At 46.6% G+C, this 26,991-nt stretch overlaps 2 protein-coding genes across 10 annotated transcripts in view; one reads left to right on the forward strand and one right to left on the reverse strand.

Moving 5' to 3' along the window:
• Window positions 1-284: 284 nt before the first annotated feature.
• The window catches only part of DNM3 (dynamin 3), a 366,866-nt gene continuing 340,159 nt past the window's right edge, over window positions 285-26,991 (reverse strand). For 3 of the 9 annotated variants that reach the window (XM_090049992.1, XM_090049990.1, XM_090049991.1), the window contains one exon: window positions 285-2,729. In XM_090049992.1, the coding sequence (XP_089906118.1) occupies window positions 2,363-2,729 (367 nt within the window). In that variant the 3' untranslated portion in view covers window positions 285-2,362. Of the gene's footprint in view, window positions 2,730-23,195; window positions 26,577-26,991 lie in introns of those variants that run through there. The other 6 variants (XM_090049997.1, XM_090049994.1, XM_090049996.1 and 3 more) reach the window with 3 other exon arrangements.
• Window positions 7,309-9,977, forward strand: PIGC (phosphatidylinositol glycan anchor biosynthesis class C). The gene is made up of 2 exons (XM_090050000.1): window positions 7,309-7,378; window positions 8,667-9,977. The coding sequence occupies exon 2, from the start codon at window positions 8,873-8,875 to the stop codon at window positions 9,764-9,766; it is 894 nt and encodes a 297-aa protein (XP_089906126.1). The 5' UTR covers window positions 7,309-7,378; window positions 8,667-8,872; the 3' UTR covers window positions 9,767-9,977.

Below are 26,991 nucleotides of genomic sequence, written 5' to 3' on the forward strand. Positions count from 1 at the left end.
TGGTTGTTCTATTATTTTTATTTTAGCTATTTTACCATTTCCCAGAATCCCTTAAAAGTTATGGTAAGCAATTTACTATACACATTTATTATTTATATAATTCAGAAGGTAATCAGAATTGAATTTTCATATGGAAATGCCTTTTGGACCTAAGAAATCATCTTCTGTATGATTCTTTTCTGCAAGTGTGGCATCCCTGGAGTCGACGAGAGCATGTGAGCACGGAGGTGTCAGGCTTCTCAGGGGTGTTGCACAAAGGCGGTTCATTTCCCTGGAGGCAACGCAGAGATCACAGACACACAGACATCAGTCGGCACAAAAGGATGTATTTGTTTGCAAACAAAGGTCAGAAAGTGGAGCTTTGAAGCTCAGATCACCTCTGGCAAACTAATTGCGTTTGCAAGAGGAATTTATCTTCTCTCTCCTGGGCACGTGTGCAGACACAGGAGTTCCCGCAGCTTACTTCCGTTTTATACAAACATACATGTAACTACATCATTACATACATCGCATGTATAGTATAATTAGCTATTTGTGTATACGGGGCGGAGAGGTAAATATGCAACAGCTCATTAAGCATGCTCAATGCTACAAGAGTTCAAAAGTTTATAACCCAAGGCCATGCAGCTAAATTCCAGTCTCTGTAATCAGTATGAGAAAGTTTAAGGAGGATGGGGGAGAGGAGCCTTGGACAGTATTTTTTTCTTATCAGGAACAAGATGCAAGCTGTGCATTTCTAACAATATTCCCCCCTCAAGATGCTTTCTGCTTCCCATTCTTATTTAGACAGATTAAGATAATTACGAGGAATTTTCCTAAGAACCATGACTTTTGCTACAGTCTGCGCTTTGAGGGGGACTGTTGCAACTTGCATTTCTTCAACTGTGGTGGTTATCAATCATATGAAACAGGGAGTAAGGCAAGGAATAAGAATCAACCCAGCCAGAGCACACAGAAATACAAACCCTACTTTTTTCCACCAGGCTCCTCCAAGCAGATTAGACCACCAGTCCCCATCCCATGTGTTTTTCCATGTTTGTACTGGTACATGGGCTATTTTCCTAATCTTCTTGGCAATCTCTAAGACTACTTTCTCGTTATCATCTATTTGGAGACAACAATTAGAAAGGTTGAACTTTCCACAGACTCTGCCATCCTCTGCGAGTAAATAGTCTAAGGCCATTCGATTTTGGTATATGGCTTCTCTCATCTGAGAACTCTGTCTGGCCAGTAACTCGAGAGCAGTGGCAGTTTGGTTAGTAATCATTTCCAATTCTGCCTGCAACCTGATAATTCTATTTAACATGTATATTGGTGTTCGGTATCCCTAACTTCCATCATTGGCCCATGTGGCCGGTCCATAATACTCAATAATTCTTTGAGGGGGCCATTCATCCTCCTTCCACTTTTGGGAGCCACTCCGTGTCAAACTTACATCAATACTTCTCTTGTTCCTGTTCCAATCATCATACAAAGAGATTCCCAATTTATTTTCAACCTCAGACAGTAGTAAAAAGAAAGCTGGTACAATTACCCCAAAGTAGCAGGTTCCTACCCATCCTTGTGGTAGTATTGTGTAGGCCCGTTGTCCGTAAATCCAATAGTATCCTTTTAAGGCCCTATTTTCTCTATTAGTGGCATTTGGAGGGGCCCAACCATAGGGCATCTCGGGAAACCCCAAGCCCCCTTCTGGACCCAAAGGACCAGCGGCTCTGAGGTTTCCTCTCATGGAACATTCCCATAGCCCATCTTGGTTCTTGTTTGTACAATCTGTCCAATCATTACTTTGATTTGTGGCACTCCAATACTTATTAAACCATGCAATTGTTCCATTAGGGTGCTGCCACTCTAGCCGATTATACCCTGAGCTGTTAGGATAAAAAATCTGTTCTAATTTTGTAAGGTTTATCCACCGCACCTTCAAGGTCCATGTGCAATGGCTATGTCCTAAACTCTTTCCTGTACCATTATTATTGATGCAATACTCTCCTAATGCCACTTGGGAAAGATCCCAGCTGCGGTTTTCATCCCATTCTTGGCTAGTACCCTTAACATCCGCCTTACTACTCAGTAGCCACTTTGGGGCCAAAGGGAAAGTCCTCCAAGGCTACCGTCCTCTGACTTCCTGGAGTTCCCCACAGGCCCAGCAGTTGGTGAGATTGAAAGTACCTGCAATTCTTTCCATCATGTCAACATATAAATTTGCTCCTGGGGGAGCAATTGGGGGAAATGGGGATATAGGGTGGCGGCTAGGGCTGCTCAATCCTGCCTCTTTTACTACATAGATAACAACAAGGCATATTAAGACTTCCACCATATCCTCCCTCTCTTGAGATTGAATACAGCCTAAACTTTTCCTTTGTTACTTCCTTATCTGATTTTCTGAACTCTGATTAAGCCGTCTTAGGCACACTTGGAGATCACCAGTAGGTTCACAGCTCCACTTGCTGGCTTCTTGTTCCGAGGACGACTCAGCTTCCGGACTGAGTTCGTCCTGGGAGTTGGTGTCCTCTGACGCTCGTGGATGTTGTTTCACACGGGTATGGTGTATCCAATGGTCATGGCCGGCAATCTTTACAGCGGTGTGGGTTGTTAAAAGTACCTGGAAAGGGCCACTCCACCTCTCAGTCAAAGGTTCCTTCTTCCACCACTGCACCAAGACCCAGTCTCCCGGGCGGAATTCATGTACCGGAACGTCTAAAGGCAGATGTTGAAAGGAGGCTGCATACCTGTGAAGAGAAGACAAGACAGACTGCAAAGCAATAACGTACATGTGAAGCTTGCTATTACCTAATTCAAAAGTTACATTTTCTCGCATCCGAGGAGGTAAGACTCGAGGAGGCATGCCAAACATAATTTCATATGGGGTTAATTTAATGCCCCATTGGGGAGTGTTTCGAATGCAAGTAAGAGCTAGCGACAATGCCTGAGGCCACTTAAGGTGTGCTTCAATACAGATCTTGGTGAGTAGAGTTTTTAAGGTCCTATTCACTTGTCCTGAACTCTGTGGTCTCCATGGTGTGTGTAGTTTCCAAGTGATCTTGAGGGCTTGTGTGACTTCTTGAACTACTTTTCCCACAAAGTGTTGTCCTTGATCCGACTCGATGGATTCGGGCAGAGAATACCGGGGAATGATCTCCTGCAACAGATACTTCACTACTGTAGCCGCAGTGGCAGTTCTGGTGGGCCATGCCTCGACCCAACCGGAGAGCTGGTCTACCATGACAAGTAAAAACCTATGATGTCCGGATCGTGGGAGCTCGGCAAAATCAATCTGCCATGCTTGTCCAGGGTACGCTGCCCAGGGTCTACCTCCCATTGGCACAGGAGGTTTCCTTCGAGGGTTTACTTTCTGACATGTGATGCACCTGGTAGCAATACGCTGAGCTTCTACATATAGCCCTGGGGCTACTGCTTGGCGGATCACTAGATCACCCATAGCCAAGCCTCCCATATGGGTTCTTGCATGGAGCTGTTGCAGCACCTCCCGAAGCAATGGCCTGGGTATCATGACTTTCCCTCCTGGTACTATTCACCACCCATGGGAGTTCTTTTCTGCGCGAGCCTTCTGTGCAAATTTATCTTCTTCAGGGGAATACTGCGGGACTAGATCCGGGACGTATGGCCATATGGCATGGGACAAGGCCTGCCTGGATACTTCTGCTGCCTCTCCACCAATAAATGCGGCTTTCTTTGCTGCCGCATCAGCCCTTGAGTTTCCAAGCTTATGCTTTTCCTCAGCAGCCTTCCCATGAGCTCGTACATGAATGACTGCTACCTCTTTGGGCTGGTGGAGTGCATCTAGTAACTTGATAATCTGGGGGCTGTTAGCAATTTTATTCCCAGAAGTTGTAATGAAACCTCTTTCTTTCCACAATAGTCCGTGCACATGAACCGTAGAAAAAGCATAGCGAGAGTCAGTATATACATTAACCCGCCGGCCTGTTCCCAACTGTAATGCTCGGGTGAGTGCAGTGAGTTCCGCGGCCTGTGCTGACCATGAGCTCGGCAATGATTCCCTCCATACTACCTTATCCAAGGTTACCACTGCATCCTGTTCGTCTTTTTCCATCGATGACAGAGCTGGAGCCGTCTACGAAGTATTCAGCATCTGGGTTTTCAATTGGGTCCTCAGCAAGATCAGGTCGCACCTGTGTGGTTTGATTCAGGACCTCAAGGCAGTCATGCGTTGGTCTCCCTGGTTCCGGCAGCAAGGTTGCAGGGTTCAAGGCTGTAGTATGTTTCCTGGATTAGAGAGCAAAAATATCTCATACCGTGATTGTCTGGAGGGGTTGAGAAACTTTTCTCCCTCAGTCCCTAGAATCTGGGGAACTTTATGTGGGGTGTGTATTTCCATGTCCGCACCCATGACTATCTTCTGGGCTTCTTCGACAACCACTGCTGTGGCTGCCACAACCTGAAGACAGGCTGGCCACCCAAGTGCAACTGGATTTAGAACCTTTGAGTAATATCCCACAGGTCTCCAGGTTAGGCCTGATGTTGCGTCAGCACCCCTGATGCAACCCCTCGATTTTCATGAACATACAGTCGATATGGCTTGTTATTATTTGGGATGGCCAGGGCAGGGGGCTGGGTTAATGCTGCCTTAAGCAGATCAAAGGCGTGCTGCATTTCTTTAGTCCATTTCCATTCAGTGAGACTCTCCTTAGTCAGGGAGTCATACAGTGGTCTAGCCTTCCCACCATAATCTGGTATCCATAGTCGACAGAACCCAGTTTGCCCTAGGAATGCCCGCAGCTCCTTGAGTGACTTAGGTGAGGCTAGACCTTGGATTGCTTGTATGCGATCCGCACTCAGGGCTCTGACTCCCTTTGAGAGCTTATATCCCAGAAATGTAACTTGAGGTTGACATATTTGGGCTTTTTCTCTAGAGACTTTATATCCTTTTTCCCCTAGAGTGTTTAGCAGTGATCTGGTGGCTTCCTCGCAGAGTTGTAAATTTGGGCTTGCAACCAGCAGGTCATCCACATACTGGAGGAGAGTCACTGCGGGGTGTGATCCCTTCCACTCCTCCAAGTCCTTCTGAAGGGCAAGTCCAAAAATATGGGGGGCTGTTATGAATCCTTGTGGGAGAACTGTCCACATGAGCTGGGCTTTATGGAAGGTATCTGGATCCTCCCACTCAAAAGCAAACAATTTTTGACTTTCTCGGTGAAGGGGAATGGAGAAGAAAGCATCTTTCAAATCTAGCACTGAGAATATTTCAGCTTCCCCCACTACTTGTGCTAAAATCGTGTGTGGGTTCGGGACTACAGGGTGGTCTGAAAGAACCTTCTTATTTACTGCTCGCAGGTCTTTGACCAGTCTATATGAGACCCCATCTGCCTTCGGTACTCCAAGAATGGGGGTATTATATGGTGAGGACCCTTCCACTAGCCATCTGTACTTCTTGTATTTCTCTATTAATGGCTTGAGTCCAACTCTGGCCGCTCGGCTCCGTGGATACTGCTTTACCCGAACGGGCCCCTCCCCATCCTTGAGTATGATCCTTACCGGGGAGACTGACTTAGCTCGCGCAGGGGTTCCATCAGCCCATACCGAGGGGTCTACTCCAGTCATGTGATCTTCAGAACTTACTACAGGGCGTCGGTCCTCCAGGAGAGCCATCTGATAGTTCGAGCTCTGCTTGACAGGTAGCTGGACCACCATCTGGTCGTCTCTGAAAAATATCTCAGCTTGCAATTTTGTGAGTAGGTCTCGTCCAAGTAACGCAACCGGGCAACTTGGAGAATATATAAAGGAGTGCTCAAGCAAATGGTCCCCCACTTTGGTGAGGAGTGGCTTACAAACGGGGAGTCAGGATTGTGTTCCCTCAATTCCTTCCACAAGAATAGGCTGTTCACTAGTTCCTGCGCAGGGGAGTTTTCTGGAATCATTGAAAATGTAGCCCCAGTATCAACCAAGGCTTCAAAGTCTCTGCCACCAACCCTAATGGTTACCATGGGATCTTCTCGGGCTCCAACCCGAAGGGTAGTGGTCTTAGATCCCTGTCCCCTTCATTCTGTGTTCTCACCCTTTTCCTCGGCCCGCATGAGGTGACCCCTTGGTTCACCCTCTCTCTTCTCCTTCAACTTTGGGCATTCCCTCTTCCAGAGTCCTTTCTCTCTGCAGTAAGCACAAACGTCTGCTCCTACTCTTCCTCCTTTTCCTTTCTGTATCCCAGCCTTTCCAGGGTTACCTCCAGTTATAGCAGCTGCCAGCGCTGCCATCTGTTGCTGAGCCTTTTTATCCTCCTTGCGCTCCTGCGCTTGCCTACGATTCCCATATACCTTATATGCAATTTCCACCAGCTCTGAAATCGGTTTCCCAGGACCTCCCTCAGTTTTCTGTAGCTTCCTACGAATATCAGCAGCAGATTGACCAATAAACATAAGATTTACCATGTGTTGATCTAGGTCCAAAAACCTGCGGAACGCCTCCTACAGCCTCCCGAGGAAGGCTGAGGGATCCTCTTCTTTTCCCTGTCTCACTTCATACAATTTAGACAGATTAGTAACCCGAGGCACTGCCTTTCCCATTGCAGCTAAATTCCAGTCTCTGTAATCAGTATGAGAAAGTTTAAGGAGGATGGGGGAGAGGAGCCTTGGACAGTATTTCTTTCTTATCAGGAGCAAGATGCAAGCTGTGCATTTCTAACAGGGGGAAGAGCATTTTGCCAGGCCAGCTCTGCTCTGGTTCAGGCTGGTGCTGGGGGCTGGAGCAGGCTGTGACTGCCTGCAGGATCAGCAGCACCATCTCCTGCCCTGCAATGTGTTCAGTGATTCCTCCTTCTCCAGCCCTCCCCTCCCCAGTCTGGCAACCCTTGCAGCAAAACCTTCTGCCTGGGGATTGCCCTGTTCATGACTCTATCCTGTCCCTCTCTCAGCCCCTGCAGGCAGCACCGTATCTAGACTCCTGGTGGCCCTGGGCAACCTTTTATTATTGGGCCCCCTTTGCCAGAGATAATGATAATAATAATCATTATTATTTTTACCATCTTTGGGCCCCCTTCCTGTCTGGGCCCTGGGCAGCCCTCCAGTTTGCCCATGCCTGTGTCAGACCCTGCCTGCAGAGGCATGCACCTGCCAGCCTTGCTGGGCTCTTCTGCCTGTCCGACCCCCAGCGCAGCACTCTTTCCTGCCCAGGGCAGGGGTTGGACTCGATGACCTACTGAGGTCCCTTCCCACCCCAGCATCTATGAATCAATGAGGAGGCAGTAATACTGGAAGCCAGCAGATGGCACCCATGCATTTTGAAAAGCTCCTGCTGCTCCCAAGCTGCATTGGGCAGCTCCTTGTTTTGGCTTCTTTAGCAGAGCTGCGCAAACCAGGAAGTGTCTTTGCAGCCGGGAGCAGGGAGCAGGGGCTGAGGCCTGCAGGTAGGTATTCCCCGCTGCATCCCTCCCTTCCCCCTGGCACAATGCATCTGGGCACCTCTGTATCCTACTGGCTTTTGGGGGGTGCAGCAGGGCTGGCATCTGCGCTCGAGTCCCGAAGACCTGGGAGCGTGTCAGCACTGTACAATAGGAGTAGGACAGCCCTGCTGCCCAGAGACCCGCTGAATCCCGGCAGGGGCCACCAGCTGCCCTGCTCGGCAGTCCTGCCCGAGGACTGGGCCTGGGAGGTCCCCAGGGGCTTTCCCTCCCCTTCACAGAATACCCTGGAGACTTCAGTAAATGGCTGTGGGCTTGAGACCTGTGCCCTGATGCCTGCTTGCAGCATGCCAACATGCTTGGGGCTCAGTGCCAGCCCGCTTCTGAAGTCCTGGGGTGCAGCAAGAAAGGAAACGTCCTTAGTGTCATACCCTTTGCTGGCAGCCCTGTAGATGCTCCGTCTGGCTGTCCCTGTCACACACATGCACACATACATGCGTCACCTGCAGAGCCGTCCAGGCACTGCATCCAGTGTCTGTTCCCTCTGTCACCTCCCTAGCAGTTGAGATTGTGGCTGATGTGGGAGCTGGCAGTCCCTTGATGTACTTATCTCTAGGCCAAGAGCAGGCTGGTCTCAGCATAGAGATGAGCATTTAATCCGTGTCCCTTGTTCTGTCAGGGTTCAGAGCAGGTGATTCCTAGAAGCATGTTGCAAAGCAAGGTCGATAGTCACTCAGGCTTTCCCTGAGCAGGGATGGGCTCTGCTTCTGGGAGCTAGGCCATGGTTTTGGGCCCAGTGCTTCAGTGAGTTCCAGGCAGGGATCCCCATAGCTGACTTCCTCCCTGCACACCCCAGTTCCTTACCCCTTGGTGCGTGACTTTGGCAAGTTGCTCAGCAGCAGTGCTGAATTAAAACTGAGAGCTCTTATGTAATTCTCTGGACAGTAATGGCCCAGGAGCCTCACTCGGTATTCGTTCTGCTCAGAGAGATTAAAGGGATTCAGTCAAGGCTGCAGGGACTCAGAGGCCAGAAATGTTGCAGAGCTCAGGAATACTGCCACCGAGTGCCCTGCTCGGACCAGCTGCCACCTTACCAGAGAAAGCCCCAAAAGATGCTGATGCTCCAGGATCTGGGGAGAAGCTACGGCAACTGATTGTTCGCTGTAGTCATAGCTGTGCAGTAACTTCTCCTATATAAGGTCAAGGCCCTGAGGGAAGCAGGAGACTTGAAAGTGGAGTTCAGGTCCTGCGATTTCTGATTTGCATTTCTCAGCATTGTGTGTTTGTCTTCTAGGAGTCCTTCTCAGCCTGCTACGAGTGAGAAAGTGAGTCTCGGTCCCTGCCTGACTTGCAGCACTGTGATAAGCCTCTGTCAGAGAAAGGGGACATTGGGAAGTCATCTCTCTGCATGCTCCTAGAGAACCAGCCCTTCCATGCACGTGGCTCTCCCAGAGCTGTGTAAGGGGACCTCAGCTCAAGCTGCCAGGGTTTGTTGGAAGAATGGGCTGTGCTCAGATGGAAGTGAACCCTGCGAGACACTGGCAGAAGGTGCTGTATGAGAGGCAGCCCTTCCCAGATAACTACGTGGACCAGCGCTTCCTGGAGGAGTTGCGGAAGAATATCCATGCCCGGCAGTACCAGTACTGGGCAGTGGTGTTCGAGTCTGGGGCGGTAGTACAGCAACTGTGCAGCGTCTGCGTCTTCATTGTCACCTGGTGGTACATGGACGATGGGCTGTTGAGTGTACAGTGGCTGTTTGGGGCAGGCCTGGTCTCTTCTCTGATTGGCTACATCCTGTTTGATGCAATCGACTCAGGGGCAGGAAGGAAGGAGAATAGGCGGACATGGTGGGCGGACCTGAAGAGCACCCTGGTGTTTGTGGCTTTCACCTACGGCTTCTCCCCAGTGCTGAAGACTCTGACAGAGTCAATCAGCACAGACACCATTTATGCCATGTCAGTCTTCATGCTCCTCGGCCATCTGATCTTCTTTGACTATGGAGCCAATGCAGCCATTGTCTCCAGCACGCTGTCCCTGAACATGGCCATCTTTGCCTCTGTGTGCCTGGCCTCCCGGCTGCCTCGTTCCCTGCATGCCTTTGTCATGGTCACCTTTGCCATCCAGATCTTTGCCCTGTGGCCCATGCTGCAGAAGAAGCTGAAGGCGCAGACACCCCGCTGCTATATAATGGTCACTGTGGTCTTTGCCTTGTCTGCACTGACTGGGTTGCTGACCATCTCCAGTGTTGGTGCTGTTCTCTTCACCCTCCTGCTGGTCTCCATTTCCTGCCTGTGCCCTTACTACCTTATCAGGCTCCAGTTGTTCAAAGACAACATCCATGGACCCTGGGATGAAGCTGAAATTAAAGAAGACCTCTCCAGGTTCCTCATGTAGGCTCATCCTTGGTGCTTGGAAGGCAGACTTTGCTGTTTGGAAGGACAGGCAGGATACCACAGCTGCCACCAACACGACAGACTTTGGCCTTGGAGACATCTTGAGTGATGAAATTTCAGGAAAAAGGGTGGGTGACTTATACCCTTATAACAAAGTATCATGTAGGTCAGAATAAAAGAAATTGCTTTGTGCTGACAACTTTTGTCCAAGATCCTGTTGAAAATATGTGCATCACTCTTGTTATTACTAGCTCAGTTGCAGAGCTCAGTAGTAATGAGGGGACCACTGGTGTTGAGAAGAGTCCAGGCCAACATTGTAACTACCATATAATCTCACACCCCTCAGACCACATTTACCACTACCATGGCAAGAAGCTCAAAACCAGTCAATGGCCACCACTACCTTATCTATGCCAAGGCTGCTGTGGCTGCTGCTGGCAGAGTTAAACTATCGGTGTGCCCATCCTCAGTTGGAAGAGATAGATGAGGCAGACAACAGTGCTGTGAGAGGGACACTGGTGATTTGAGCGTGGGTCCCTTTATATATATATATATAAAGTAGGTAACAAAAGAAAACTTTCCAAAATATTCTTAACAATATCTTTTAACATCACCAAAGGTATACAGATAAATATTTACAAAATAGTAATCCAAAAACCCATTATACCAAACTAACCCAATTCCATAACATTTTTGTATAACATATTCATAATTATGATTATAATTATACAAAATATGAGGCACAGTTCTACACGATATAAGGCGCGTTTACCCCTGGATCTCAACTAGCAAGGGACGCTTTCCCTTCTATGGGTCTAGCTGGGAGGGAAACTTCCACCCGGGGCTTCCCTTGGGGCAGGGCAGGGCAGGGCAGGGCAGGGCAGGGGTTGCCTTATTTCAGGAGTGCCTCCTCTGTGGGACCCAACTCCACCAGCACCTTACAGTTTTCTTCGAGGAGCTGCCAACTGGGCCTCAGAGCCCTGCGCTCAATCAGAGGCCTAACCAGCATTGTCTGCGTCCCTCCGAGACCTCCCCTCCTGGCCCTGTGTCCTGCTTTGGGCACCACGGGTTCTTCCAGCTCTTGTGTCGGGGGAAGCTAGTTGCTACTGGCTGAGTTTACCTAGCCTTATGCCTAGGCCTCCCCTTTCCCAGGCCCTGCTCTAGGCTCTGGGGCTCTTTTAGTTCTTTGGCTGGGCCACACTGCAGGGCTCTGGTTGTCTGGCTTACGCTAGGGCTAACCTTTCGGCCAGGCTGCACTGTGGGGCTCTGGTTATCCAGTTTATTCCAGGGCTAACCTGAGCAGTCTCAAGCTGCTCCCAGGGCCAGCTCTGTGTGCTGGTCTGCACACCGCTCCATCCAACCCTCTACTGAGGATGCAGGCTCAAGCTGCCTTGATGCGGTTGAGAAGAGTCCGGGCCAACATTTTAACTACCATGTCATCTGACCCCCGTCAGACCACGTCTACCACTACTGTGGCAGGGAGCTCAAAACCAGGCAATGGGCACCACTACCTTATCTATGCCAAGGCTGCTGTGGCTGCTGCTAGCAGGGTTAAACTATTGCTTTTACCTACATTGGAGGCCCTGCCCCTGAAGTCTGCCAGACCTGCAAAGTGTGGTCTTCAATCAGATCCAGGGCTCCTCACCCCCACCCCTCCAATGTTCCACCAATCATCCAAAGTGTCCTTCTCCAAGCCAGACTTGCTGGGCAAAAGCAGTGACCCTGCCACACTAGTAATGGTGGGAAAAGTTTAACCAAAGTTTGCTACTCTTGGCAATGATGGCACATCCACTGATGTGATTTAAGGTTATTGGGACTGATTGAACAAAGGAGCAGAGGAAGAATCTAAGCGGAGAGAGGGTGAGCCCCTGCTCACTGGGAAAGGAAGGGAATGCACCTGTGGGTGACAGCAGGCAGGAAAGCAGGAAGAGAAGTGCCTGAGAAGATAAGAAAAGAGAGTGAAGAATAGCATGTTGGTGGAGCAGAGCAGGCAAGAAGTGAATGGCACTAGCTGCCTTCGTATAAGCTTTCTTAGCTCTCTGGCCACACAGCCAGAGTGCTGCATAAAGGCGCCACTACCAATGCAACAACAATAGCAACAAAACCAGTCCTGAGAGTTAGTTGCGTGGAGGTGGGGTTTGTGCAAAGGAAAACTATCTGTACCACTTGGTAGTAGGAAGCGGGTAGGAATTCAGGGAAGACAGTAATGTATCCGACAGTCAGCAGAGGGGGCTCCTGACACACAAGTCAGGCCAGAGGCAGCGCAGACTGTTCCAGAGCAGTTCTTCTGCTATGATCTCTATCTTTTTCCCTAAGTGCTAATTCCATCTGTTCCTCACCATGGCTCACTATCCCCTGTGTATAACAGTACAGTGAACTGCTGCTCGGGCAGAACTATGCTACACAGATTCCTGAAGAGCACAAAGCCTCTTTAGGAAGCCAATATCCCCAGCAAATACAAGCAAGGGGGAAAGAAAACACCCGTCTCTGTGTGTATATATTATATTATCTCCACCCAGAGGGTACAGCTTAGTAGTTTAAGCCCCAGATTTGCAATGCCCAGACTTGCTGGAACCACAGGGTCAAATCCCAACAGGGTTATTTCTCCCCTTCCTTCTCCCGAGGTAGATGTAAAGGGATCCCTGCTGGTTGTGGCATATAGAGACTTTCAGCTGAAATCTGAGAATCTAAACTGTCTCCATTTTGCTTGGCTATTAGCAACGTCTTGGTCCAGCATGCAAGAGCAGTTAAGAGATTCACAGAAGGAATTCTTGCTCAGATGTATTTGGCCAAAAGGCTGTCCTTCACTTGTCTTTCCCCTTTGTGCTGTTTTTCAGCCTGCTGCTTCACTGCCAGCCTGCTGCATCTTCAGAGCCCACCATATTTCTATGTTGCTGTAGGAACCCTGCATACCTTGCTTTGGTATATGAGCAATTCCAGAAATGAAAAAAGGGGTTAAATGCTGATGTTTCCATTTTTCCTTCTGCCTCCCAAACAGAAGGCTGTAATGCAAAGATAAAGCATCTTAAGCAGATCGTGTGCTCTGACAAGGCAGGAATGCCAATACTTTCATGGGGTCCACTAGGAAGCCTGCTGGTGCTCTGAATTTTACCTGGGAGATACCCAGATACTATGTTTCAGAGGTTGGGATTTACCTTTGGATAGCTAAAAATCCCTTGTTCGTAAGATAACACAAACAGACCCTAAACACCTGCCAGTGGAAAGTAATGAGATGTCCATCATTTCCCAAGACGACACAGGATGTCTTCAGAGTTTTTTTCAAGACATATGGAACACCCACATTTTTCATTTTATGAATCAAAATGTTGGTTTGAGAGGTATGGCTGTGCAGAGCAGAGCCTTTGTTCTGTTTCCCTAGAACAAACAGTGCAGGAGCATTCAGTGGGATGAACTGTGGTGGTGAGCCGACGGGTATAAACACTATCCAGAACGTTCCCCATCTCAGAGTGAATGATGACATTTGTTTAGTGCCTCGTGAGAAACTCCCACAGTCACTAAGTTACTCAGAAGACTCTTAACTCCATAAGAAACAAGTCTATGTGGTCACAAAAAATGACCCTGATGTTTCAAAACAAACAGCTCTAAAATAGTTTTTCTATAACCCACCCAGTTTTCAAGGTGACGAGCAGGCCTACTTAGTAGGGCTGTGCTAAACAGCACCGCTTCATTTTGACTCCTGTTTCGATGGGACAGTGTTTCGTTTCAAGGTTTGTTTTCTTTCCAAACTGCTGTTCCGTTTTGTTTTGTTGCAATGGTTTCACTGTTTTGACGTTTTGCCCATAGGCTATAATGGGGAAGAATTAAACTGCCTATAACTTTGTCTCTTCTTGCCTGATTTGGATGAAACTTTCAGGGATGGTAGCCCCTTCTGAGGCCATGAAGCCTGCCATGTTTCAAGGAGATAGGTGCAGAGGTTTCTGGGAAAATGCACCTCAAAGTCTTGAAAACAAAACTTGTGTCACGTCTGTGTGTTAGGGCACAGCAAGGTAAAAACTGCATGGGGGTGGCCCCTGCTGAGGCCACAAAGCCTGCCAGCTTTCAAGGAGATAGGCGCATTGGTTTCTGCAAAACTGCACCTCAAGCTGCTGACAAGCAAACCTCATGACATGTGTGACCGTTTGTGTACTCCATCCCTCCCCCCGAGCATTGGGACTGCAAGGGACCTCGGGGAAGGATGACAGTCACAGGCCAGCTACACAGTCAATATGACAGCAGTCCTTTCCCCCTCTCCCCCTCCCTCTCCTTACTTTCTGTTTCCCTGCAGGCCAGCCGAGCTTCAGCTTTGAAATTTGAAACTTTCATAATGTTTCAACTGCCCTCATTTCATTTCAAGGCTGTTTCAAAGCCCTTCGTTTCATTTCCATTTTGCTGTTTCCACCTCGAAACCAGTCGAAACAGCCGGTGAAATTTTGCACAGCCCTACTACTTAGCCCTGATTTGAGGTAACCATTTTGATTCTTGCTAGAAAGCCTTTTCATCACCCCCAAATCATCTGCTATTCCCTCTCACTGGAGCTCCAGTTTGTGAGCGTTGTCTCTCATTCTAGCTGGCAGAATTATTTTGAACTGTGATGTTAGGACGCTCACCCAGAAGAGAGTCTGGCTTCCAGTTTCCACGTGAAGAACTGTTTATGAATGTCACATGGAGGTCACTGGGTAAAACAGAGAAATAACCATAGGAGTCCGGGACCAAAACTCCAGACTCTTCCTTCCCTTCTGAATGCCCAAACACTGTGCCACACAGTATCAGGGTCTTGCTGTACTTCCTTCCTGGTCCCACAGTCCTTTTATTCCTCTTGGCATTGTAGCACAGCTGCAACAGGACAGAAGAAGGATGCTTCCACTTAGCCTGTTCTCTAGCTTGGTAGTATCAACACCTCCTTAGAGGGTAAGACCTGTGGGTTTGAATCCCTTTATGTTGAGGAGGGCCTAGACTTCTGATTTGCCACTTTCTGGAAGTGCTCTAACCACTAAGCTATCCTTTAGAGGGCTGCCTGCAGCTGTCCCCAGCCCATCTTCCAAAAAATAAATCAATGATTCCTCCTTCATTTGTCAAAGAACCAGTAGAGCTACTTACTCTCAGAGAGCAGGTATTGACTGCGGATCCAGTGTGGACAGTGGTTCTGGCCTGAAGTCCCTCTCAGGCACCTAAGCTTTGGAGAGGAAAAGGAACACACTCTTGGACTTAGTGTTTCTTCTTAGCTAGCTCTAGGCCACTCCCTGCCCAGCATATATGCTTTTGGGATCATGCTTCTGAGGCACCTCATCCCTACCCTGTGCTGTACAGGGAGTTTGGAGACCTAACTCTTGGTTTTGGATTTCCTTCTAGGGACCTAATGTCTAAAAGTGAAGCAGCACAGCTTGTGGGTACCCAAGTGCCTTCATTGTGTGCAGTGGAGGTGTGGGCTTTCTTCAGAGTAAGGCCTAAGCCTTGGCCTTAGCCTTACTCTGAAGAAAGCCCACACCTGCATTGCACACACAAAAACATTTCACTGGGAGGCAATATTGCTGAGCTGAGCTTCCTTTCCTAGAATACCCCTCCTCATACTCTTCAGTGGGACACTTTCCACTAGCTGTGGAAATAGGACCTTTGCACACCGGCAGTCCAGGAGCTGCTTATCCCTTGTCTGAAATCATAGTCTATTGTTTGCATCAACAAAATGAATAGGAAAAGTATTAACTGACTGAATCAGATCCACATGGGCTGTACTGCTGTCAAAGCCAATGGGTGTTTTGTCACTAATTTCAATGAGATACGGGATCATGCCAGTAAATTTAGATGAGGAATAAGCAACAGGAAGAAAAGCTAAACCGTGTGTCTGATCCAAAGCCCAGGGACTCAACAGGGGTCTTTTAACTGACTTCAGAGGCCTTTGATCAGATTCTAAGATACCACCTTCATAAAAATCTCCCTTGTACAAACGCTTTTGGGCTCTGAAAGATGAATAAAAATGGCAGGATGGAATTCCTCTGCAGAAATGACTTCCAATCACATGTGATGGGCTTCTAAGTGAAAAGCCGTTTGCTTTTCCTCTCCCACTCCTTGCTGCTGACTCTGCACACGGCTTCAGAAAGCCTTTCAGGCGCGCAGCATCACTAATAATAAAAATCCTGCCGTCGGGGATTCTGGAATCTGACCGCTGCAGAGCACAGAAACGCCTCGTTGTGAGAACGTTCTAGCTGCAACAAGAACATTTTTCTCTTATGTTTTCATGAGGCACCTGTGGCTTGTTACAGCCAGCAGAGCTAGAAAAACAAGGCGTCCCTTTTGTTCATACTGTCAGGTAGAAAGAAAGAGCTGGGAACCTGTGTGCTGAGAAGACTAACCCATGTGCTGTGGGACATGGTCACAGATTGCTTTTAGGAGACCTCTCAGAATCGCCGCCTGCTTTTAAGTAAGGTACAAACAAGGGACTTTTGAAGAATGATGTGTTGTCCCAGAGAAAGTTTATTAGAAGATTGGAATGAGAAAAGATCCTATGAAAGAAGAATTCTGATACCACCTCCTTTGTCCTTCTGCTAATCTGGCCCGGGGGGACATTTTATTAAACAAACAATATCATGTTAGAACTCAAGTGTCATCTCAGCATGTGTAGCGCATTCCTCGTGACTTGTAGGAAATGAGTAAGTTGACTCTGGAGTTCCTAACACCTCCGGTTCTTTATGGAGGTTATGTCACCTGCCAAGCTCTAAATGTTGTCACGGTGATGGTTGCATCTCAGTTTTCTGTTTTTAATTGAAGAGAAACCACTAAAGATCAAGAACTCCCATCCCATCCTCAAAGCAGCAGCAAGCTTGCCAGACATACCTAATTAGTAATCAGGAGATGTTTCAGTTGTATTTCCCATTATTTACGTATGAGTAGATTTCCAAAAGAGCTGTTCTCCTGGCTTGTTTGAAATGTCCCATGATGATTTGGACTAGTGACATCATAGTACTTCCATTCAAAGTAGAAGCAAGGAATCTGCCTATAGGAAAGTGTTAACATTCATTTCATTCGAAGCTGAGCAGGTAAATAACAGTTTTCCCTGATTCAGGTCACTTAAAAAAGCATACTGGATTTCAGATGCAAGATCCGCATCTGCTTTTGGTTGAAGCTCTGTTAATCACCACAAAGTTTAATTAACATTTTTTGGTAGCAGAGCTCTAGTACGTTTCCTTGGCAAATGTGAGTAAGATTTTCTTCCTTATAACTGCATTATAAGCTGAAGCTGTAATTCTTCATTGAACTGAATTTCTGGCATGGTTTCATCTGTATCATGGACCAGGCTGTAAGGCCAGGTACAATATTGAGGATTTGGCAGCAAAGTTAATTCATTCCTTTGCTCAAGAGCTGATCCAAATAGGTGTCACACCAGGGTTTTCAGGCTGTGGAAAAAAGTGTATTGCAGTAAACAGGACTTTTGAAGCAAGAATTACCTGCTTGCCTGGAAGTATTAGGAAGGAGATTAAATGAACCAGCTTTAAGAACTGCATCATTACCACCCAGACCATAACAGGTCTGAGAGGGCGCAGAGGAGAGCCACGCACGTGATCAGAGGAAAACATAAGGAAAACAGACCTTATGATGAGAGGCTGAGAGCCATGGGACTCTTCAGCCTGGAAGAGCGCAGGCTCAGGGGTGATCTGGTGGCCACCTATAAGTTTATCAGGGGTGCTCATCAGGATCTGGGGGAACATTTGTTCACCAGAGCGCCCCAAGGGATGACAAGATTGAACAGTCACAAACTCCACTGTGACCAGTTCAGGCTGGACATAAGAAAGAACTTCTTCACTGTCCGAGCCCCCAAGGTTTGGGACAGACTGCCACCTGAGGCGGTCCAAGCACCCACTTTGAATGCCTTCAAGATATATTTGGATGCTTATTTTGGTGGGATCCTATGATCCCTGCTGACTTCCTGCCCCTGGGGTGGGGGGCTGGACTCGATGAGCCTCCGGGCTCCTTCCAGCCCAAATGTCTATGAAATCTATGAAAAGTAGTCCATTACGATAGGTCCAGCTCAAAATAGAATGGCTGCCCCTTCAATTTGCTGAAGAACTGACCTAGCAAACAGAAACAGCAATACATATAGGGACAAGTCTACTTTTGAAGTGATACCTCAATTATTAGAACATGCAAAAGAGCCTCTGCAACACTTATGCAGACAAAACTCTTGAGGTAAAGGCAGTATCTTGTATTAGACCAACTAAATAGTAGCAAAAAATTCTTTCTTTGCAAGCTTTTGGGCCCCAACACCCTTCTTCAGGCAAAGGAGAATTCAAAGATTGTAACATTTTCTAGGTTGGTAAGAAACTTAATATTGCATAGGGGAACTGCGAGATGGTAGATTCCCCCGGGTGGAAAAGTCCTTTAAAAAAGCTGCTTTGCAAGTATGCAAATTAAGCACAAAGGCTGAAGCAGGCTGGTTACCTGGAGGTGTCAGATGGGAGGCAGGGTGTTGAATTTTACTTCATTCTTGTTCAGTTGTGAAGTTTTCATTTCAAAATGGCCAATTACGAGATTTTCCATGTTTCAGGGATACTGGTTGTTGCCGTATTGGTCTAAAGGCATAGGCAGACAAAACTCTTGGGGCAGAGGTGATATCTTTGCAACATTTAGATGGTTGACATGCAACATCTGTATAGCAATTTGCACAAAAGCACTCAGATGTGACAGTGATGAGTGTACAATAGATGGCGAGACAGAACAGGTGGTGGCACCAGTTGATTGCAGTGACTGGGATAAATTCTTTGTAATGTAAATTGACAGAGCAAATTCAGTCTGATTAATAGTCCTGAAAAAATGGATATGGAGCTACCACCATTGAGACAGCACCAGGTCAGCCAGTCCACCTAATTTTATACCACAATGCAATAAAATTCCCTGAAGCCTTGTTTCTTAGCAACAATGCTGGACCTTATGGCTTATAGAAAACTTGAGTCTCAAGATTATGGTTGTGAACAGAGGTAGAAAGCAATTGTGTGTGCCTATGTCAAAAAGATATCAAACCTAAAAAATTGCTAAATGGGCCTGGTATTGTGTTGCGAGGTTACACAATGCAAGAATCTGCTGCATGGTAAGTGTCCCGGTATCACTTCTCCAATTAGTGCATGTATGGTGTTAAAGAACTGGCTTGGGACCAACCAGCTAAGCAGCAGCTCCACAGAAAAGGGCCTGGGGGTGCACAACAAGCTAAATATGAGTCAACAGTGTGCCTTTGTTGCCAAAAAGGCTAACTTCATACTGGGTTGCATTAGTAGAAGCGTTGCCAGCAGATCAAGGGAAGTAACTATTCCCCTCTATTCTGCACTCGTGAGGCCACATCTGGAGTACTGGGTCCAGTTTTGAGCCCCCCACTATAGATGCAGACAAGTTTGAGAGGGTCCAGTGGAGGGCAACAAAAATGGTTCTGGGCACATGACTTCTGAGGAGAAGCTGAAGGAACTGGGCTTATTTAGTCTGCTGAAGAGAAGACTGAGGGGATTTGATAGTGTCCTCTAACTATCGAAAGAGCGGTTAGAAAGAGGATGGAGCTGGACTGTTCTCAGTGGTGACAGAACAAGGAGCAACGGTCTCAAGTTCCAGCAAGGGAGGCTTAGGTTAGATATTAGGAAAATCTCTCTCACTAGGAGGATGGTGAAGCACTGGAACAAGTTACCTATAGAGGTGGTGGTGGAATTTCCATCCTTGGAGGTTTTTAAAGGTCGGCTCAACAAAGCCCTGACTGGAATGATCTAGTGAGGATAGTCCTGCTTTGAGCAACGGGTTGCACTAGATGTCCTCCCGAGGTCCCTTCCAACCCTCATTTTCTACAATTCTAACACCATGAAATCACTAAAGGGGACATGAGGCAATGATCTGGAGAAAGCTTTTTTACCTTCATTAGTGTCTTCTGCATCTCTTGGGTTGTAGTTCTAACACAGGTTGGAGGCTTGGGCTGGATGAACAGTCCTGCCTCTCGCTAGTTTAGCTACCTATTGCACTGGGGTTTCCAAAAACGTCTAAGGATAGGCAGAATATAACTGTGCATAATTACACATAATATTGACTTCATGTTTTGCTGACATTGACAAGGCAAACAGTAACTCAGTGGAACTCTTTGGCTTTTGTGATGTAGATGCATTGATAAGGTTCCCTTCTAGCCTAAAACAAATGTAAAACTTTGCAAGCTGACAAAAAACCCCCAACCCAACAGTAACAAGGAAGGAGTTAAATAGTATTCTGCAGGTGCAGTTTCTTCATTTTAAATTGTGGTTTCAATCTCCACTGGACTCAAGTACTTTAAATGGGACATTCTCATTTGATTTGAATCAAGCCCAACTTGTCAGTAATTCTAAACCGGTTAGGGATAATCCTTGCTCATCAGGGGAAATCATTACAATGTGCTGCCTGGAATCTTCATCTATGCAACCAGCCATCCTTCTAGCCTGCACTGGGAATGATACAAAAAAAAAAGCAAAGAAAAAAAGCACATTTAAACACAACAGTGACCATTTGCAATCAGCGGGGTACATGCCTCCCACATGAGTGACTGATTGCAGATCAGGGTCACTCTCTCTCTCTCTCTCGATGATGAGCGAGTTTGCTTTTTATGCTTTCAAACTGCTCAAGGTAGAATTTCCTCATACGTCTCTGATTCTCATAGCTGATGCTGTTCCTCGGTCTGTGTATGAGTTAAGTGACAAGAAAACCAACTGGTAAAGGACTATGGATCTAAAGTCGGCCTGGGTCAGAAATAGTCACCTGAGGACAGCTTTATAGTCTGGCCTTTATTTGCCTTTTTCATGTATTTACAACGCTTACACTACAATGCTTTATGGATGGGTAAACCGACAGAGGCAGATTAAGCCACTTCCTCAAAGGTGATACCGCAAGTTAGTGAAAGCTGGCACAGATCCCAGTGCTGGGGCTGGAATACCAATAGGAAGGGCAGGGGCAGTTGAAGCAGGGTAAAGCAAGGAGTGGTACCCAGAAGAAACCCCCAGCTGGGAGGAGTTAATAGGGTAGCTACCAGGTAGGGAAGAACCAAACTGTCACCTCTGCTCCCCCATTTCTGCTTCCTGCATTACTGCCATTGCAGATCCCGTGGGGCACACATTTGGTTTGGCTTTCTTCCTGAGGCCTTCTTGTGTTTAGTAGGGCTGTGTGAAGTTTCAAGTGCTGATTTGATTCAGAGGAGATTTGGCCCAATTCAGTGGCCGCATCTCCGAATCCGAATCGAATCAGGAGTCCAATTAAAAGATCCGAATCAATTTGAAGCTCTCCAGATCTTTGGAAAAAAGATTCAGGCAGGGAGCTGGACTTGGACTCTGAGTAAGTAGGGGATGGGTCACCGGGGGGGGGGCAGAGGAGCAGGGAGGGGACCATGGGGGGGACCCCTGCCAGGCCTCATCCCCTGCCCACTCTCCCAGCCCCCACCACGGCTGCCCCGCCCACCCCAGCTCCCAGTTGTTTTAAAAAAAACCCTACTCACTGGGTGCTGCCAGGCAGGGGGGCAATCCCCACTGCCCTACGCTGCGTGGGGGGCTCTGTTACAAGCCTCCCAGCCCCTGCCCACTCTCCCAGCCCCCCCATGGGTGCCCCACCCACCCCAGCTCCCAGCCCTGTAAGAAAAAAAACACCAGAACAAAGCCCTGGGACTCACCACTCCTGCAGCGGCCTCAGGGCTTTGTGCAGACCCCCCCCATGCAGTGCGGGGCAGCAGGAATTGCCCCCTGCCTGGCAGGCGTTGGTGAGTAGGGGAATTTTTTTTTTTTTTTTTAAAGGGCTGGAGCTGAGGTGGGCGGAACAGCAACAAATCACCCTCACTGAGTTTACACCTACTCACTCCCTACAGTTTTTTGTCATTTGGGCTAACACAAGACCTGAAAATAATTGAGAAGGCAGAGGGATAATTAGCAGCTCTCAGGCAGCAAAAGGTCTCAGCACTGGATTAGAACAGGTTACTGTTATAGGAACTCTACAGAAGCAGGTGAAGCAAGGCACAGTTTTGCATGCAGCAAGCAAACTAGGGAATTAAGCCCAGTGTGGACAAGGACCAGACCCTTCAAACTAGCTCAGGCAAGACAAAGCCTGGTTCAGCACCTTGACCAGAACTGGTCTCAGCTACAGTGAATGAGTTTGTTGTGTACACACAGGGTATTTAGGCTATTTTCTGAACTAATCCAGAGGACGAAAACCCTGCTTTATTCCCCAGCCTAGTTTACATTAGGGCATTTCAGCAAAAGTTTCTCACTGTTACTATCAGTACAGTTCCATTAGAGATGGCAAAGACAGGAGCTCTAGTAAAAACAAGCCTCACCTAGTTCCTAATGTCCTGAAGCCTCTGTCATCAGGTCCAGCCCAGAGCAGGTCTGAATAATCACACCAGGAGGCAAAGTGGTGGCCATGAGAGCCTTGTCTATTCTGGTGAGAAAAATCTTAGTCTAGGTTGTTTGTACTTTAACACGCAGCTTTTGCAGGACTGAAAATGTAGATTGCTTTTTGGTTCATTATCACATCATTATTTTTGTTCTCTTAATAAATGTTGTATTTGCATCTCTCAGACAATACCTCTGTGTCCTCAGTTCACTTCTGGTCTGTAGCTATTACTTGTGCACAATCAGTCACACATTGTTTGCATATTCATTTTGTGAGATGTCATCCTGTTGTTCTATTTGAAAAAAAAATAAATAGAAACATCAGATTTCCCTTCTCTAGATAGTTTCTTTAATGTCTCTTTCAGGTTACATTTTAACTCCTCGCTAAACTGAGCAGCCTTTTGGCAATGAAGAGAAGCACAGGCTCTTTTCATGAAGATCCACATTTTATTTCTTACTTGCCATGGAGCAAGACATATTAAAAAGCCCACAGATAAATGCATTGAACGATTGATCCATTCACAAAGGCATTCAGGGAAGGTTAGGGGGAGGTTAGATTATGCTAAAAATGGCCACCAGATCTAACTTAGTTCACCCAAATACAGATGTTACACTAGTTAGGTGAATCTAAGTATGAACTGTACAGAAGTTCAAGACAGTTACATTGGTCTAAAAATGGTTGACCTGATCTAAGTTAACCCTGCTTCTAACATACACCTGTCTTAGATTGGGCTGGCCATTTTTAGATTGATCTAAGTGTCCCAAACTTCTGTACAGCTCCTACCACAGCCTTGGGGCCAGGAAAGGCCAGCTGCCAGCCCAGCACTAGCTGTAAAGCTGCACTTTCCCCATTTCCTCCCTGGCCCCAGGGGCTAAAAATAGCCTCTGGTCATGGGGGGTGGGGGAGATTGCTCCCTGATCCTACCAAATGCTCCTGAACTCCAGCAACACCCCCCACAGACCCTGCCTACCCACCAATTCCCCAGTCCCTCCTGTGGATGCTGCCTGCCCCCCCCAGTTCTGTCACAAACCCCACTAACCCCCCCTTCCTTGACCTCCTTGTGGACCCCATCTGCCCCCTGACCCTCCCATGGACCCTGCCTGACCACCGCCCATCCTGACTTACCTTTTATTAGGGGGGGCATTTTAACTTGATCTAACCTCCCCCTAACATTCCCTGCTTGCCCCCCCCATCCTGATTTACATTTTACTGTGGGGGGGAGCATTTTTAACTTGATCTAACCTCCCCCTAACATTCCTGAATGTCTGTACACACCCAAAGAGTCCACTGGTGGGCCAGGGACTGAGTTAAAAAAAAGGTTGGAAAAATTCTCGTTTGTTGATCATCATAGTACAGGATCATCAGAGAAAAGATTGTAATAATTCTGTCCCTTGTGATTTTATTGCATTAGGTTCTGTTGCAACCCGTGATTAGCTGCCAGTCTCTTCTTTTTATGAAGCATACAAACATATAAAGATATATTTTTGCATTCTGGTGCACTACAGTCTCATAGTGTATGATATCATAGATTTCATAGACTTCATAGACATTAGGGCTGGAAGGGACCTCGGGATATCTCCAAGAAGTTTTGATGGAATCCCAGCAGCATATCCTGTCCTCTTTATTTTAGATGGCAGGGCTTCAACACAGTCCAAAAATTGTTCACAGGGGCTTTTGATGGAAGAAGAAAATGGTTCCATAGAAAAAGTGTGCACTGAACCTTACTTTACAAACAGAATTTTTATTTTACTTTACATTCAGGTTTCTTATTGACAATTGCAAATAACATCTTCCATTTACAAACAGACTAGTGCAAATTAACAGCATTTATCCAAAAGGCTTGTGCTTAATACAAAGGAGATGAAATGTTTGTGTTAGGATGATCTTCCTGGAACTGCTGGAGGAGGCCGCCTAAATAAAAGACAAAAAAGAACCCAACATTCATGGGGAAGGGTGGTGGAGAATTAAGTAAAAAAGATTAAGATACATTAAAATGGCCCATATCCCAAACTACCAGAATAAAGTTGGTTAAGGGAAAAAGGGAGAGGATGTGCACTGGGGGAGGGTGGAGGGGAAGGGAAGCAAGACTATTGGTTGAAATACTGGCATCAGCTGTTATCAATAAAGCCCCCACTTTTGTCACTGGGGTACCACATCCTCTGGAATAAGGACAAACAAACTAGGGTCATAGTGATTGCTGCATAAACTAGGAACAAATGATGTTGCATTTGTCCCGAGACAAGTCGCGTGTGTGTGTTTGCCCCAGAACAAAAAAGTCCTGGGACTGGTGGTGTCTTTACACACTGCCCTTCCAATTAGGGTTTAGTGAGGCTCTGAATGCACCACCATTTTCCTGTCATTGATTTAATAACATAATCCTGGGATAACTGTTCAGACATATTTTGTGATGTCCTGGGGCAAACTGTTAGCACTTCTTATCCCACGAACGTTTTTAGGGTATGTCCCAGGACAACAGGCATTGATATCTGAATGATATCCTGAGGTGAAATGATATCTCCCAGGACAAATGCAACATCAGCAGCCCTAGAAGTGTCCTTAATTTTCTTGCAGTAAGTTATATTCTGGGAAAAGGTTTCACTACAATTACAAAATTACATGGATTACCATGCTGGACGCTAACTTCTGTTCAGTACTGCTGGAGTGGGCTCTCTTTTGAAGGTAAGTTTTGCTCAGGCTGCCCGAAGACCTTTGTAAAGCAGGAAGTTTCTGTTTTGTAAAAGGGAAGGGTATTATGATAAAAACTGCTATCCTTCTGTTATAGGGAGACACCTCAAATGGGAGATGCCAAGGCTGGGCAAAGGAAGAGCAATCAGACTATTACAGCATGATACATGGCAAGCAGTGGCAACATGCTGGATCTCTTTGCCATTTGGAGCTGGAGAGATGAGTTGACCACCATGATGAGAAGCCTACAGCACTAATGTACCAGCTTGTCAGCTTGTGTGGAAGTGAGTTCTCACTCTGGGACACTTAGTGTATGACAGCTAGACCAGAGGCATGAGACAAACTTCTAATGAGAGGTACAAGGTTTGTGTGAAAACAAAGATTGCCCCAGTCCATTAAAGCTACTCAAAAAATGCCCGCAATGATTATGGCAAACTTACTGTAAATTCTGATGAGGAGATTATATGCTTATTGCTGCTGTGCTCATCCCATCTTTGGTTTTTCCTGTTTCACCTATCAAAGTGCCACTGTGGGTGCCCCATTTGCCCAGGAAAGCCAAAGTTTCAGGGACTTAAGCCCAGACTCTAGGAAGATTTGCGCTTTTACTATTTGTTATGCAGTAGAAACCATTTATTCTCCTCTGGGTACCAAGTTCAGTTAGTCAGCTGTCACTAACTCAGAAAAGGAATATGGGAACTCAGATGAATGTTTCTATTCATCTGCACATACATAATCACCCTGGGCAGAGTTTGCAACCATACCAATTTAGGCCAGTTGCACTCTTGAGAATTCACACTGACCCTCTGCTCAGCTAGAAAGTTCACAGGAGCTGTATTTAATGAGGTATTAAGCAACACCCTCCAAAGGCCTGCTGGAAAAAGTTACCCCAAATTCCTAGCAGGACAGCCCAGCAGTGGTCCATTCCACTGGAACAGCATCAAATTAGACTTAAGGTGAAATCTGCTGTCCTATGTCAGAGCCAGAAACATACCACCCCTGCCTAATAATCAAAACTCTGACACTCACATAGTAAATCCTTACCAATACTGCCAGAGACTGAGCTGTTTAAAAGAAAACCTAACAGAAGATAAGAATGCAGCATGCACAGAACACATTGAAAGACAGGAGAGGCACACATGCATCTCCCGAAAGTAATAATAAAAGCCAATCAGTTGTTTCAATTTATTTAGGTTCAGAAATGCAGTATAACATTTTACAGCAGGTGTATGAGACCTTCAGTAATGATTGAGGTTTCAGGAATCCATTCACAGTGCACAAAGGTCAACACCAGCAATCATTTACATTCTACAAAGCCAATGGCAGATGTTTTGGCTCAAATGAATGAGGGCATTTACATACAGAGCAAAATTCAGAGAGAAGCAGAGCACTTGTTTCTTATTAAAAAAAAAAGAAGACAGTGTTTACATCATTCTAGAAAAGCAGAAAGGGTTAACACACAAACCAGGAAGCAAAACACAACTGGCAGGCAACATAGAACAAATCACATATCAAGAAATAGTGGTGGACTGTCTGGACGGGAGAAGCCATCCGTATCAGCTCGCCTGCAGACAAAGCAAGAGGAAAGATAGGCAGAGTAATGTCCATTTACAAAAGGGAGCTGTTCTATTGTCTTATACGTAGAACGTAGTAATAATGGATTCAGAGACAAAACAGGAGGAGATGAGCCACCAAAGGAGACAGGTGAAACACCTCACCAATACCGATGGAAAAAAAGAGGTCTGCTTTGAATTCAGTTGTTTTCAGTCCTTGAGGAAAAAACAAAACAAAACAGGTCTACCTAATAACTTCTGCATAAAGTATCACATAGTTTTAAATAGATGTTTCTAATATAGAGTATAATATTTTCCATATTCTAACACAAAATGTCATCACATACAAGACATACATGTCTCTTATTATAATAAAAGTTTCCTTTATAAGAGACTTATATAGAAAGTGCAATAAGACAAGCAATGAAGTAAATATATATTAACACTTAACTATCTTAATATTAACCTTTTCATTTAATAATCTGACACTCACATAGTAAATCCTTACCAATACTGCCAGAGACTGAGCTGTTTAAAAGAAAACCTAACAGAAGATAAGAATGCAGCATGCACAGAACACATTGAAAGACAGGAGAGGCACACATGCATCTCCCGAAAGTAATAATAAAAG

Source organism: Crocodylus siamensis, chromosome 5 (assembly GCF_052110815.1).
Source record: "Crocodylus siamensis isolate JL-2025a chromosome 5, ASM5211081v1, whole genome shotgun sequence".
Classification (NCBI taxonomy): domain Eukaryota; kingdom Metazoa; phylum Chordata; order Crocodylia; family Crocodylidae; genus Crocodylus; species Crocodylus siamensis.

Bases quoted from the DNA above. Each gene is read 5' to 3' on its own strand.
- PIGC (XM_090050000.1), top strand. From the start codon at position 8,873: ATGGGCTGTGCTCAGATGGAAGTGAACCCTGCGAGACACTGGCAGAAG.